Source organism: Oryctolagus cuniculus, chromosome 6 (genome assembly GCF_051225735.1).
Source record: "Oryctolagus cuniculus isolate XC-2025 breed Fujian yellow rabbit chromosome 6, ASM5122573v1, whole genome shotgun sequence".
Classification (NCBI taxonomy): Eukaryota; Metazoa; Chordata; class Mammalia; order Lagomorpha; family Leporidae; genus Oryctolagus; species Oryctolagus cuniculus.
The window spans coordinates 29,928,029-29,942,141 of NC_142872.1; the positions used below are offsets into that span (position 1 = coordinate 29,928,029).

Consider the following 14,113-nt stretch of genomic DNA (forward strand, 5'->3'; position numbering starts at 1 on the left):
TGTTTACATTTGCCATGTTGTGAAGACAATGAAAAACCTTTCCAAACACAGATGAGGCAGCTATGCTTAGAGACACTACATGAAAATACTCAATTTAGATTGCCATCAGGCTGAAAGAAAGGACTGGGATTTTCTCAAAGTTCAGGGAGAAAATAAATACTCGGAAAGGACGCAGGGTGGCGCTGCAGCCTTAGAAGTAGAGAGGAAACGAAGCGACCCGCGGTCAGTCCTTTAGCCCGACACTCAGCTAAACACACAAGCAAGAAGAGGGGGCTTTGTGAGGCGGTGGCTCCGGGAAATCGGGGCCCTAAGATCGTCCTTATCCCAGAATCTGCGAGACACGGGGGAACAGAGTCAGCGTCAGCGAGAGCCCGAGCTGGAGTGGGTTTGCTGGCCGACCAGACGGCGATGGAGGCCGGAAGGAGAAAGGGAAAGGCACGCGTGCTGAAACAAAGGCAAGTCCTGACGTTCTTTGTTTTGCTGGGCATAGCTCAGGCTCGTTCGGGGCCTGGGCACTATTCGGTGGCCGAGGAAACGGAGAGTGGCTGCTTTGTGGCCAATTTGTTAAAAGACCTGGGGCTGGAGGTAGGAGAACTAGCTGCGCGGGGACCCCGGGTCGTTTCCAAAGGGAAAAAAACGCGCTTGCAGTTGGATAGGCAGACCGGGGATCTGCTGTTACAAGAGAAGCTGGACCGGGAGGAGCTGTGCGGCCCCGTCGAGCCCTGTGTGCTGCCTTTTCAGGTGTTGTTGGAAAATCCTTTGCAGTTTTTTCAGGCCGAGCTACGCGTTAGGGACATAAATGATCATTCCCCGATTTTTCTAGACAAGGAAATGATTTTGAAAATTTCAGAAGGTATTCCTCCTGGAACGACTTTCCTAATAGAGCGTGCCCAGGACTTAGATGTAGGAAGCAACGGTCTCCAAAATTACACCATCAGCCCCAATATCCACTTCCATCTTAAGCTACAAGGGAGTCCTGATGGCACAGTACTACCACAGCTGGTGCTGGACAAAGCCCTGGATCGAGAGGAGGAGCCTGAGATCAGGTTAACCCTCACGGCGCTGGACGGCGGGACTCCGCCCAGGTCTGGCACCGCCCTGGTCCGCGTTGAAGTTGTAGACGTCAACGACAATGCTCCCGAGTTTGCACAGCTGATGTATGAGGTGCAGGTGCCGGAGAACAGCCGGATTGGATCCCAGGTGGCCACTGTCTCTGCTAGGGATTCAGACATTGGAACTAATGGACAAATATCTTATATATTTTCCCAAGCCTCAGAAGACATTCGCAAAACCTTTCAAATAAATGCAAAGTCGGGAGAACTGATTCTAACGCAGGAACTGGATTTCGAATCTGTTCAGACTTACACAGTAAATATCCAGGCGATCGATGGTGGAGGTCTGTCTGGAAATTGTGTGGTGTTCGTCCAAGTGATGGACTTGAACGACAACCCTCCGGAACTGAGCATCTCAACACTCATCAGTCAGATCCCAGAAAACTCGCAGGAAACTGTAATTGCCGTATTCAGTGTTTCAGATCCTGACTCGGGGGACAACGGAAGGATAGTTTGCTCCATCCAAGATGACCTTCCTTTCTTCCTGAAACCCTCTGTAGAGAACTTTTACACTCTCGTGGCAAATGCAGCCCTGGACAGGGAGATCAGGGCCGAGTACAACATCACCATCACCGTGTCCGACCTGGGCACGCCCAGGCTGACCACCCGGCACCACGTCGCGGTGCAGGTGTCCGACGTGAACGACAACGCCCCGGCCTTCAGCCAGGCCGCCTACACCCTGCTGGTGCGCGAGAACAACAGCCCCGGGCTGCTCATCGGCTCCGTGAGCGCCAGCGACAGGGATGCGGGCGCCAACGCGCAGGTGACCTACTCGCTGCTGCCGCCGCCACAGCAGCCCGACGTGGCGGCGCTCGTGTCGGTGCACGCGGACAGCGGGCAGCTGTACGCGCTGCGCGCGCTGGACTACGAGGCCCTGCGCGCCTTCGAGTTCGGCGTGCGCGCCGCCGACCGCGGCTCCCCGGCGCTGAGCAGCGAGGCGCGCGTGCGCGTGCAGCTGCTGGACGCCAACGACCACGCGCCGGCCGTGCTGTACCCGCCGGCCAACGGCTCGGCCGCCTGCCCCGAGCTGGTGCCGCGCGCGGCCGACGCGGGCTACCTGGTGACCAAGGTGGTGGCGGTGGACGGCGACGCGGGCCAGAACGCCTGGCTGTCGTTCGAGCTGCTCAAGGCCACGGAGCCCGGGCTGTTCGGCGTGTGGGCGCACAGCGGCGAGGTGCGCACGGCGCGGCCGCTGAGCGAGCGCGACGCGCCCAGGCAGCGGCTGCTGGTGCTGGTGCGCGACCACGGCGAGCCGCCGCTGTCGGCCAGCGTCACGCTGCACGTGCTGCTGGTGGACGGCTTCTCGCAGCCCTACCTGGCGCTGCCCGAGGCGGCGGCGGCGGCCGAGGCGGCGCGGCCCGACTCGCTCACGGTGCAGCTGGTGGTGGCGCTGGCGGCGGTGTCGTCGCTCTTGGTGCTGAGTGTGCTGGCGCTGGTGGCGGCGCGGCTGTGCGGCGCGGGCGGGGGCGGGGGCGCGGGCGGTGTTGGTGTGGGGGCGGGGTGTGCGGTTGGCGGCGGCGGCGGCGGCGGCGGTGGCGGCGCGGGTGCGGAGGGCCGCTTCCCGGGGCCGCTGCTGGACGTGAGCGGCGGCGGGACGCTGTCGCACAGCTACCAGTACGAGGTGCGCCTGACGGGCGACGCCGGGACCGGGGAGTTCAAGTTCATGAAACCCATTAGTCCCAACTTCCTTGTTAACGGTGCAGAAAGAGTTAATGAGATAAACCCGAGTTTCCGAAATAGCTTCGAATTCAGTTAAATATAAATAAAAGTCTGCTGATTCTAATCTTAATTTATGAGGAGTTTCTTTTTCTTAGTACTTTGCCCATTGGAAGTGACTTTTTATTGGAAAATCACCGTCGTGTTCCGCTACGGTGTGTATTACTGGTATTTCTACAAGTGAATGTGTCTTTGGAGTGAGTGTGGTAATGTAAAATGCAAATATTCTTTTTATTCTAATTTTGTTTATTCTCACTGTAACTTAAAATGTGAAAGTTAAATGCATATTTTCAGAAATCTTTAATTTTTAAGTTAAGGCACCTTTTAACATTCACTTTCCACATTTCCTGGTGGAATTTCAAAGATGTACATTTTTAAAATAAGATTTATTTATTTGAAAGCCAGAGTTACACAGAGAGAATTAGAGGCAGAGAGAGAGGTCTTTCATTCGCAGGCTCCAGGTCTCCCACGTGGGTGCAGGGGCCCAAGCACTTGGGCCATCTTCTGCTGCTCTCCCAGGCCATAGCAGAGAGCTGGATCTGAAGTGGAGCAGCTGGGACTCAAACCAGTGCCCATATGGGACGCAGCTCTGCAGGCGACAGCATCAACCATTACACCATAGCACTGGCTCCTAAAAATCTACATTTTAAAGTGTTTACTATTGTCAGCCCAGAATATTTGTACTTGTTTTATCCCCTTAGACTAGTGTCACTTTTATCTTCTGAATTTACATGGACTAAATCATTCACATAAGTATATTTGTGAATAACAGCATTCTTCCTTTGTTTATCCAAATACAGACATCTTTAAAGTGTTAGCGTATGCAAATATTGACTCTTTAAAGATGGTGAAAACTAAGGGTATTCTACAAAACTTTCACATTGTTCTCAGAAATTTCTTTGTTGAAAATCAGTATTCTAAAATGTGGCTAGGTAGTATATGTCTAGTGATTTTTCAAAAGCATGCTATTTATATTTTTCTACTTCAAATAGTTTTGTATAAACTCTCAACTTATTTTAATACCCTCTTTAAAATGTTTTAATCATGAGAAACCCTCTATAACTGAGTACTTAATTAAAATCCAAAAATATGAGGGAATATATATTTTCGTCCTTTACCAACTTTTAGAAACTTTGAATGTAGCTTGGCATTGCCTTTTCCTTTGGAAAAAAAGATTCATTTTATTTGAAAGGCAGAGTTGGGGGCGGGGGAGAGTGTGTCTTCCATCCACTTCCATCCCCCCACATGGCTGTAGTGGTCCTGGCCAAAGCCAGGAGCCCAGATCTTCATCCAGCTCTTCCATGTGGGTGGCAAGAACTCAAGCACTTTGCCGTCTTCAGCTGCTTTCTCAGGCCATTAGGAGGGGGCTGGCTGGAAGATGGAGCAGCTGGAACTTGAACCAGTGTTCCAGCATTTTTCAAAAATTTCTGGAGCACTTTGATTCAATTACAAATAAGCCTTTGAGGGTGGAAAGATTTATGTATCTCTACTCACTATTTGGTTTACACTGACTACTTCTATTTCACTCCTTCAATTCTTTTGACTTTCTAATGCTTTTTTTAGTTGTTTGACTTCAGTTTCTCAATAGATCTCTATTTATTGCGTGATTAGCACAATCACTAGAGCATCAGATGTTCTTAATAAAATGAATGGCCAATTGAAAGAAAGAAGAGTCGGGGCTGGCACTGTGGTCTAGTGGGTAAAGCTGTTGCCTGCAGTGCCAGAATCCCACATGGATGCTGGTTCGAGTCCTGGCTGCTCCACTTCTGATCCAGCTCTCTGCTATGGCCTGGGAGAGCAGTAGAAGATGGCCCAAGTCCTTGGGCCCCTGCACCCATGTGGGATACTCGGAAGAGGCTCCTAGCCAACTGGGAGTTAACCAGTGGACGCAAGACCTCTCTCTCTCTGCCTCTCATTCTCTCTGTGTAACTCTGACTTTCAAATAAATTTTAAAAAATAATAAAAAATAAAGAAGAGTCTTATTTAAGTGCATGAAAATATTTGAAGGATAAAATTTTAGTGGAATTAAATGATGTCTGATGTATTATGTTTTGAAAATTTTTATTCATTTGTTTTATTTAAGAGGAAGGGTGGAAGAGAGGAGGGAAGGGAGGGGAAGAGAGAGGTCTTCCATCCACTGACTCACTCTGGAAATGCTGCAACAGCCAGAGCTGGACCGGGTAAAGCCAGGAGCCAGGAACTCAGTACTGGTTTCCCATATGCGTGGCAGCATCCCAAGTACTTAAGTCTTCACCTGCTGCCTTTCCAGCTATGCAGTAGCAGAAGCTGGACTGGACAGCATAGCAAGGACTCCAGTATGGGATGCTAAGTGTCCCAAGCATGGCTAAACCTCCATGCAAAATGCCCACCCTGAGTTGCATTACCTTTGTTATTAGAACTGGTCACAGTTATTCAAACTTGTGCATGTTTTAGTCCTTGGTATCTCTTTCCTTCAAAATGTCCCCCCCCCTTTTTAGAAAAAACTGCTTAATTTCAGTCTTTTTTCCTGTTCCTTGGCTTTTGGGGGGCAATTGTGTATTCAAGCTTATAATTTAAATTTCCTTCTATAATTCCCTACATGACTCATCCAAAGTTCTTCACTTGTTGCAGTTGAACTTCTGATCCATACACTAAAAATGAATTTTATCCTCAGTGTTACTCATCTTAATGTTTTTATACCATTTTATGTATATTTGAATTGCTTACATTATTAAAATTACAGTATATACTTAAATGGTCTCATGTTGAAGTTGACAGTGCTGAAGAGTTCTTTTTTGTTATTGAAAGTCTGATCAATTTGGTTGTAGGACCTTTGGTGAGCCACTTGATTGTCCAATGATAGCAGCTATTTCTTCTTTCTTTTCTTTCTGTTTTTCTTTTCTTTCTTTTTTTTTTTTTTTACAGAGTGGACAGTGAGAGAGAGAGAGAGAGAGACAGACAGACAGACAGACAGAGAGAAAGGTCTTCCTTTGCCGTTGGTTCACCCTCCAATGGCTGCCGCGCGCCGGCGCACCGTGCTGATCCGATGGCAGGAGCCAGGTGCTTCCTCCTGGTCTCCCATGGGGTGCAGGGCCCAAGCACTTGGGCCATCCTCCACTGCACTCCCGGGCCATAGCAGAGAGCTGGCCTGGAAGAGGGGCAACCGGGACAGAATCCGGCGCCCCGACCGGGACTAGAACCCGGTGTGCCGGCACCGCTAGGCGGAGGATTAGCCTGTTGAGCCGCGGCGCCGGCTGCAGCTATTTCAATAGCTGGCTGTTATGCTCAAATACAATGCAAAAGTGTAACTGCTATTATCAATAACGTTCAAAGTAAACCTCAGTGGGTGAGCCAGCATATAACATATCTGATAATTGTGTACAAATACAAAAGAGACAAGATGGACTACATGATACTGTATTGTTTCAATTTTTTAATCCACAATCTTGCAATAGCTTCCTTTTATTCTTAAAATATAATCACTCATTATTTGGCCCTGCTTTTTCTCTCTAGCCTCTCCTCCCACTTAATCTTTTTTTAAAAAATAAGATTTATTTATTTACTTTGAAAGTCAGAGTTACACATAGAGGGGGGGGGGTCTTCCATCCACTGGTTCACTCCCCAATTGGTGCAGTGGACAGAGCTGTGCCAATCCAAAGCCAGGAGCTTTCTCCGGGTCTTTCCACATGGCTGCAGTGGCTTAAGTGCTTGGGCCATCTTCTACTGCTTTCCCAGGGCATAGCAGAGAGCTGGATTGGAAGTGGAGCAGCCGGGTCTCAAACTGGTGCCCATATGGGATACTGGCACTGCAGGCAGCGGCTTTATCCGCTATGCACAGTGCCACTCCCCCCCCCCCACTTACTCTTGAGACACTGTATTGGGCACACTGTACTTCCTTCATTGTCTTTAACAGCTATGCGTTACTCCCCCAGGACCGTCTCTCTTCCTGGCATGCTGCTTCTCATCCTTCGTGTTCCAGACTAAATGATGCATGTTTCTTAAACCATGCCCTTAGCTTAGATCTCCTTATTATATGCTTTCAGTGCATTCATTATATATTTCCAATGTAGCACTAATTGGAATATATTTACATATGTACACTCCATTCACTGTAAAGCAGTATAAGATGTATAGCTATTGCCTTGTTGCTATTAAATACCTAACTTCTACAGACACAATAATTACTTGTGGAATAAAGTTGATACAGATGAAACTAGTAATTGCAAAATTGCTATAAAATAGAGAAAGCGCTGTAAATGTTTTTGAGTCTCAAAATGTGGAAGGAAGTAGGCATTTGCAACCCCCTGGATCTCCCCACTGACATGATGTATTATAATTTTTAGGACCTATCTTGAAGTTGTATGTTCACAGTGTTTTACAAAATTTGGAAAACAGAATACGAATAGGATAGTCCGCATGTTTTCTGAGCAACAGGTTTTTAAGTTTGTGTGGGACAATCACAGCATGATGGGGTAGGGGAAGCAGCAGCGTAACGTGGGTACAACTCAGCAAAAGTCACGAAAAGGAGAACTATACCAGAGACAGTCGCTTTTTTCAGATAGAATCGCATTTAATTTCCCTACTTATTGGTTTACTTAACTCGTGTAACAAGAGAAACCCCACTAGTAGCTTCACCTGGGCTTGATTCGTGGCCATAAATGATCCAACAACCAAAACCAAAAAACAAACCTTTCTCCAAGGTTTTAAAACTGCAAGCAAACGCATGGTGGCGCTGTTGGCTAAAAAGGCGAAGGAAACCGCTGGCCTGGTACAAATTCTGTGACGCCACGGGTTCAGCGCGGCCATCTGGGAGACGTGAACCTGGGAAGATTTTTCAGCAAGCCGAACTGAGCCCCGGAAAAGAATTATTCGCTCGGCCACCTCTAAAGGTTGAGGGGTAAAAGGCTGCTTTCCGCCGCTTTGTCTGAGGCTCCGCTTGGCGACATTCCCTGGGAGAACATGGCAGCGAGTGCAGTGGAAGCGGGAGGCGAGCGCTTTCGGAGACAAAGGCAAGTCCTGCTTCTCTTTGTTTCTATGGCTGGGTCTCTGGCGGGGTCCGAGTCGAGACGCTATTCTGTGGCCGAGGAAACAGACAGGGGCTTTCTGATAGCAAATGTAGCGCAGGATCTGGGGCTGAGGGCGGAGGAGCTGGCCTCTAGGGGCGCGCAGGTTACGTCCCGGGGGAGCAGACAGCCTTTGCAGCTCCACCAGCGGACCGGTGACCTGCTCCTCAATGAGAAGCTGGACCGGGAGGAGCTCTGCGGCCCCGCCGAGCCTTGTATCCTGCATTTCCAGATACTGCTGCAAAACCCTTTGCAGTTCATTACGAATGAGCTCCAGGTGATAGATGTGAATGACCATTGTCCGGTGTTCTTTGAAAATGAAATGCAGCTGAAGATCCTGGAAAGCGCTCCGCCCGGGACGGTGATTCCTTTGGGCAATGCCGAGGACTTGGATGTAGGCCCGAACGGTCTGCAGAACTACACGATCGCTCCCAGTTCCCATTTCCACGTCCTCACCCGCAGTCGCAGAGACGGAAGGAAGTTCCCAGAACTGGTGCTGGACAAAGCGCTGGACCGGGAGCAGCAGCCCGAGCTCAGCCTGACGCTCACAGCGCTGGACGGCGGCTCTCCGCCCAGGTCCGGGACCGCCCGCATCCACATCCTGGTAGTGGACGTAAACGACAATGCCCCCGAATTTGCACAGTCGCTCTATGAGGTTCAAATTCCGGAGAGCAGCCCCATCAACACTGTCGTGGTCACTGTCTCCGCTTCTGATTCAGATGCGGGAACTTTTGGGACAGTCTCATATGCATTTTCTCATGCTTCTGAAGAAATTCTCAAAACGTTTAAGCTCAATCCAATCACTGGTGCTATGCAGCTGGTCAAAAATCTGAATTTCGAGGCAGTGACGACATACGAAGTCGACGTCGAGGCCAAGGACGGGGGAGGGCTTTCGGGAAAATCCACCGTCCTCATTCAGGTGGTGGACATGAACGACAACGCCCCGGAACTGACCCTGTCCTCACTCACCAGCCCCATCCCCGAGAACTCGGGGGAGACGGTAGTGGCCGTTTTCAGCGTTTCGGACCAAGATTCTGGAGACAATGGGAGAGTCGTGTGTTCCATTCAGAACGACCTCCCGTTCGTCCTGAAACCCTCTGTTGAGAACTTCTACACCCTGGTAACCGATGGAGCGCTGGACAGGGAGGCCAGGGCCGAGTACAACATCACCATCACCGTGTCCGACCTGGGCACGCCCAGGCTGACCACCCGGCACCACGTCGTGGTGCAGGTGTCCGACGTGAACGACAACGCCCCGGCCTTCAGCCAGGCCGCCTACACCCTGCTGGTGCGCGAGAACAACAGCCCCGGGCTGCTCATCGGCTCCGTGAGCGCCAGCGACAGGGACGCGGGCGCCAACGCGCAGGTGACCTACTCGCTGCTGCCGCCGCCACAGCAGCCCGACGTGGCGGCGCTCGTGTCGGTGCACGCGGACAGCGGGCAGCTGTACGCGCTGCGCGCGCTGGACTACGAAGCCCTGCGCGCCTTCGAGTTCGGCGTGCGCGCCGCCGACCGCGGCTCCCCGGCGCTGAGCAGCGAGGCGCGCGTGCGCGTGCAGCTGCTGGACGCCAACGACCACGCGCCGGCCGTGCTGTACCCGCCGGCCAACGGCTCGGCCGCCTGCCCCGAGCTGGTGCCGCGCGCGGCCGACGCGGGCTACCTGGTGACCAAGGTGGTGGCGGTGGACGGCGACGCGGGCCAGAACGCCTGGCTGTCGTTCGAGCTGCTCAAGGCCACGGAGCCCGGGCTGTTCGGCGTGTGGGCGCACAGCGGCGAGGTGCGCACGGCGCGGCCGCTGAGCGAGCGCGACGCGCCCAGGCAGCGGCTGCTGGTGCTGGTGCGCGACCACGGCGAGCCGCCGCTGTCGGCCAGCGTCACGCTGCACGTGCTGCTGGTGGACGGCTTCTCGCAGCCCTACCTGGCGCTGCCCGAGGCGGCGGCGGCGGCCGAGGCGGCGCGGCCCGACTCGCTCACGGTGCAGCTGGTGGTGGCGCTGGCGGCGGTGTCGTCGCTCTTGGTGCTGAGTGTGCTGGCGCTGGTGGCGGCGCGGCTGTGCGGCGCGGGCGGGGGCGGGGGCGCGGGCGGTGTTGGTGTGGGGGCGGGGTGTGCGGTTGGCGGCGGCGGCGCGGGTGCGGAGGGCCGCTTCCCGGGGCCGCTGCTGGACGTGAGCGGCGGCGGGACGCTGTCGCACAGCTACCAGTACGAGGTGCGCCTGACGGGCGACGCCGGGACCGGGGAGTTCAAGTTCCTGGAGCCCATTAGTCCCAATTATCTGGCTCAAGGCACTTAGCAGGACTGTAACAAAACTCCAGTTTCAGTAATACTTTTATCATTAACAAAAGAATCAAAAAGTTGTCTGACTATGCATGTTGCTTTTTAAAGTCAGTGATTGTTCGTTGATATATTCTTGGCTGATGTTTTTTAACTGTGTAGTTAATCTATGCATACTCTTTTTATCTCTTCCTAGCTTACCAATGCAGTTTCAATACCTTGTTTTCTTAATTCATAGGGAAGCAAAAATAAATTCATTTTCTTTTAGTGGTGATTTTAAATAGGCTTGTTTCACTCATCTCAAATTCTTATCTCAAAGTGTTATAGAAAGTATTCCATACCACAAATTTTAGAGTTTACGTTTTTGGATATATTTATATAATGTGCTTTATAATAATTCTGAGGTTGTTCTGCCCACAGTTAATGAAGTGTGAGGATAGATAAGAATGTGTTTTCTTTAAGGCAGAGTAATATACCACCTTTCTAGATTACAGTACTTATTTGAATGTAATACATTTCATTTTATGTACTGACGTTTGTAATAATATTTTAATATTGCACGTTTGTACTGGCTGAAAATGGGCAAAAAAATGTATTCTACTATAACAAATTAGTCTTAGGTTTGCCTGAAGTACATTCGCCTTGACTGACGGGAGAAAACCAGGCCATTGGGCTTTTCTTATTGGCATGAAAACATTGTGTAGTAAGGCATCTGGTTGGATGCAAATCTGGTTTTCATAATTTTGAGATGCAAATTGCTATCAACCGGAGGCCATTTTTTTCCAAGAAATTACATAAATATATGATCTCTGAAAGCCTGTTGGTAAAATTAGTGCCCACTCAGCACTACTTTTGTCAGTCTCTACTTGCTATTTATGTGGTGTTTTAGGGAGAAAATATTTTCTTTGCTTCTTTTCTTGGTTCCCTCCTTTCGATTTCAAGCTGACATGACTTCGGATTATATATGATCCTTCTGGGATAAAAACTGTCCATCCACATCAGCATTCTATCTCCTACATTGTAATTAAAAGGAGATAGAGGCTGGCTCTGTGGCATAGTGGGTAATAAAGTCAACCTGGCAGCCCATATGCATGCAGGTTTCAGTCCCGGCTGCTCCACTTTCCATCCAACTCCCTGCTAATGTGCCTGGAAAAGAATAGGAGGATGAGGATGACCCAAATGCCTGGACCCCTATACCCATGTGGGAAACCCAGGAAAAGCTCCTGGCCTCGGACCAGCCCAACTCCAGCCGTTGAGGCCATTTGGGGAATGAATGCCTTTCAAATAAATAAGATCTTTTTTTAAAAAAAAAAAAAAGATACACAAGGATAGGAAGAGGAGAGCACAATATTGTGAACGTTTAAGTTATCTACAAATAATAAAATCTGGAAGCAACTAAATCATCAAATATTTTGAGTGGTATTGAAAAAACATTTTCATTGATTTAAAAGGCAGAATTAGAGAGAGAGAGAAAGATCTTCCATCCATTGGCCCACTCCCTAAATGGCTGCATTGGCTGGAACAGGGAACCAGGAACTTCATCTAGGTCTTCCACATAGGTACAGGGGCTCAAGCACTTGGGTCGTCTTCTTCTGCTTTTCCAGGCACATTAACAGGGAACTGGATTAGAAGGGGAGCAGCTGGGACTCAAACTAGTGCCCACATGGGATGCTGGTGTCACTGGCAGTGGCTTTACCCCCTGTACCACAATGTTGACCCTGAAAAGCTTATTTTTAAATAGCAAAATATTTAATCTCTAATTATAGAAATTTAGGGAAAATATGTTTTCTTCTCACAGGTATTTTGTCATCCAGAGAAACAAAACTTTACAGGAATTGAAAACTTATGACTAGTAAAAGAGAATTGAAGTTCTCAAAGATTTTGAAAATTACCAAAAGAGAAAAAATTTAAGATAGACATGCTCAATTGTACTTGAAGTGTGCATATAATCACATTAAAATGGCATCATTTTATGAAACTGAGCATCAAATGCATAAATCCTTAACAATCAGGAAAAATGACATTTCCTTTCATTTGAAGTACTTTGTAAAGATATTTGAATCTGATTATTTTAGTCATATTTTTTCATTGGACCACACTTAGCTGAGTTTCCATGAAGATCGAGAAAAAGGCAAAAAAAAAAAAGTCACATCCAGGGAAGTATGCAGTTATGGAAAGAACAGAGGGTAATTCCTTATTCATTTTTGAGCCAATGTATTATATGACCCAAGACTAAAGTTGGAAGGGCTCTATGCTAAGGACCATTTAGACCTGGAAGATAGAAGAACAGGTATTATTATAGTAACTTAGTTCATAAATATATTGTTAAATTCTGTTTACCTTCTCAAGAATGTATAAATCCAAAGCCAAACAGTGGGAATCTGGACTAAAAGTTGAAAAACAGTTACACCTTATTCTTGATTCAAAGTTGATTTTCTTTCTGGGCCTTCAGAAATATTTTAACTTTCTGTTCAAAGACAACTTTCAAAGACTTCTTTATCTGAATATCTCATTACATGTAGGATGGAGAAGGCATCACATGTGTAGTTCTGCTACTTTCTGGAATTCTACAAACTGCATGTTTGGCCCAAGATAAAGGAGATGATTTTATGTTTTAATAATAGTGAATTACTATTTTTTCTTCTAAGAGAGCTGATATATCCATCAATGTAAATTATTTACAAATTTTTCAATGCTGCTCCAGTTTTCAAAAAAGTAAGAGAAATTAAGTAAAAATTTGAGCCCTTCTCTCCAGAATACACTCTATGACCTTACTGGATTCTAAGCAGCTTGAAAGTAGAGTTGGTTTCTGTTTTATTCACAGTCACATTTCTAACAGAAAGCAAGTGTTTCAGACAGTTGATGTTCAACTTATATCTGCTGAATAATTGAAACATCTCTGAGAAATCAATGAATTTTCTAAGGACTTGTTTATCTGAAACTAATCTACACTGAATTTCAAAAGAACTATTTGTGTTTAGAAAGACTGAGGTACAAGACTATAATTCCAGCTTCCATAGAACCAATTTATTATTTGATGGTTGGTCTCTCTGCTTGTTCAGATTTCTGGAGACTAGGAGAACTGTAAAATGATGTATGAATCTCCAATTTAGTTCCAAATATTGAGCTCATTCATATCTTTGATTTTGGAGACAAAGAATAAATTAAATTCAGTATTTTTGTTAATAGAATTAACTTTCTGTAATCTATATTTAAGTTCTATGGCCTCTACTTGGTGCTTTCATTCAACTTTGGTTAGTCTTTATGGTATCCAAATTAAGTGAATTTTGCACATCCAAAAGACTTTAAAAAACTCTCTGTAGCCAGTTTTTTTAAAGCATAATTCTAGATCATATGTACTCTCCTTTTTATTCCTACAAACACATCAGTTTAGAAATAATTTTAAGTATTTCCTAGATTTTCATTCTGGATTTTAAATTTTAATATGGGATTGCTATAAGACTAAGCTATATTCAAATATCAATCATTAAAACTATGCATTAACTCACCATACTTTTCAAAAATCTACAGCCCTCATGTACTGCTTCCTTTCATATTAGGACTTTTAAAAATGTTGTTTACCTATATATCCTGCCACTATATTATTAGGTTATCTTTGGCTTCTCAGAGTAAATTGTTAGAGCTTTTCAAATCCAAAACCCTATTAGTTGCAATTTAGAGTTAATTTTCTGTCAAGTACACATTTGTTTAATCAGTTTTATTTAAATAGATTGAAACATTTAAACTCATTTTCCTTTTATTCTTTGGGTTTTCAACACTTTTGATGAACAGTATGGTATCACTGTACTCATTTTTTTTAATCAGTAAATAAACTTCTTCACTTTCATTTAGATTTTTCTTTATTCCTGATATTCTGACATTTTCTAGGCTACAACCTGAGATTGACTTAGTATGCTTTTCTCAGTAACTATAGTTTTTTTTTCATGATTTCTATTTGTCAGATTTTTACAA

At 47.1% G+C, this 14,113-nt stretch overlaps 2 protein-coding genes across 2 annotated transcripts; both read left to right on the forward strand.

Moving 5' to 3' along the window:
- The first annotated feature begins 205 nt into the window (after positions 1-205).
- Positions 206-2,901, forward strand: PCDHB2 (protocadherin beta 2). Its single transcript, XM_017341109.4, has one exon. The coding sequence runs from the start codon at positions 409-411 to the stop codon at positions 2,866-2,868; it is 2,460 nt and encodes an 819-aa protein (XP_017196598.3). The 5' UTR covers positions 206-408; the 3' UTR covers positions 2,869-2,901.
- A 3,341-nt stretch (positions 2,902-6,242) lies between these two features.
- LOC108176547 (protocadherin beta-3) lies at positions 6,243-10,419 on the forward strand. The gene has a single exon (XM_051844361.3). The coding sequence runs from the start codon at positions 7,767-7,769 to the stop codon at positions 10,158-10,160; it is 2,394 nt and encodes a 797-aa protein (XP_051700321.2). The 5' UTR covers positions 6,243-7,766; the 3' UTR covers positions 10,161-10,419.
- The last annotated feature ends 3,694 nt before the right edge of the window (positions 10,420-14,113 follow it).